Source organism: Protobothrops mucrosquamatus, unplaced genomic scaffold (genome assembly GCF_001527695.2).
Source record: "Protobothrops mucrosquamatus isolate PMUCROS unplaced genomic scaffold, P.Mucros_1.0 scaffold1266, whole genome shotgun sequence".
Classification (NCBI taxonomy): domain Eukaryota; kingdom Metazoa; phylum Chordata; class Lepidosauria; order Squamata; family Viperidae; genus Protobothrops; species Protobothrops mucrosquamatus.
In genome coordinates, this window is record NW_015387472.1 from 196,552 (window position 1) to 197,836 (window position 1,285).

Below are 1,285 nucleotides of genomic sequence, written 5' to 3' on the forward strand. Positions count from 1 at the left end.
GAAGAGCAGAGAACAGATGGGACACTTGCTACTGTGGTGTCTTCTGATACTTCAGCTTTTAAAATCTAACTAATAATTAGACTACTACAATTTCCCTTCCTCAAATAAACCTTTCATTCATTATCTCTCTCTCTTCAGTTAACATGAAATTAGGCACCTTGATAGTTATACCTTGTATTCTTATACTTAACTGACTAGTCTCCGATGCCTTTTAGCCTTGGAAGATTCACAACAGATTGTAAGATTTCAGAGACTAATTTTCAGTTCCATTATTATAATTCATTGAACTAAAATAATGGATTTGGCTTTTTTTTAGTGAAGAAGCTTGAAGGACACATGTAGACACAATAGAAGAATAAGTGGGAATATCTTAGGTCTAGTTTTCTAATTTTCTCTTACCTCCACCATAAATTTGGCACAAATAGGGAAAACGCCATACATTTCCAAAGCCTACAGCTAATCCAATGCAGCTTAAAAGATATTGCATTTTATTATCCCAATGTGGCCTTTTCTCATCTTCAGAGATTGTGTTATCCAGAGATACTTCTGACATCTTCACCACCTTATTTTTCCTTTATCGCCTCTTCCTTCTGAAGTAAGTAGCAGTCTTTGAACCTCATTATTTGCCTGACAGATTTTGAACAATGGATGCGGAACTTTCCATCTCTGACATCACACCAAAAGAATCTAAGAAAGAGTACTTAGCAACTTATGTACACACAAAACATCAGAAATGTTTGGGCACATAAAGATAACCAAAGCTTCTGCTCTGTTTTCTTAGGATCACCTTAAGCTTATTAAATGGCAAATAGACTTATGTGGACTATGAATAGTGTTCATAAAGTAACTGAACACCAACCTAATGTGATAAAAGTACTTTGAATATTTTATAATTGCACAGTGGTTTCAAATATATGCATGTCTTTCTCTGTTCATTTTAATTCGGTGGATATGTGCATGCCCATACAAACACACTCCCTAATGTGAATATTTAATTTCATGCAAGCATTTTCTTAATAAGGATATCTGTCAGGTTTAATTTTTGGTACTGGTAGTCCTTGACTTACAACAGTTCATTTAGAGACTGTTCAAAGTTACAACAGCACTGAAAAAAGCGACTTATGACTATTTTTCACACTTACGACCATTGCAGCATCCCCATGGTCATGTGATCAAAATTCAGAAGCTTGGCAACTAACTCATGTTTATGACAGTTGCAGTGTCCTGGGGTCATGCGATCCACTTTTGTGACCTACTGACAAGCAAAGTCAATGGCAGGGGTAGG

General features: G+C 35.9%; 1 protein-coding gene across 1 annotated transcript in view; it reads right to left on the bottom strand.

Moving 5' to 3' along the window:
* The window catches only part of LOC107292115 (sodium-dependent neutral amino acid transporter B(0)AT3-like), a 33,489-nt gene extending 32,936 nt beyond the window's left edge, over positions 1–553 (bottom strand). Inside the window, exon 1 of the mRNA XM_015821173.1 lies at positions 400–553. Within this exon, the coding sequence (XP_015676659.1) occupies positions 400–553 (154 nt within the window). The remainder of the gene's footprint in view (positions 1–399) is intronic.
* Between the last annotated feature and the right edge of the window lie 732 nt (positions 554–1,285).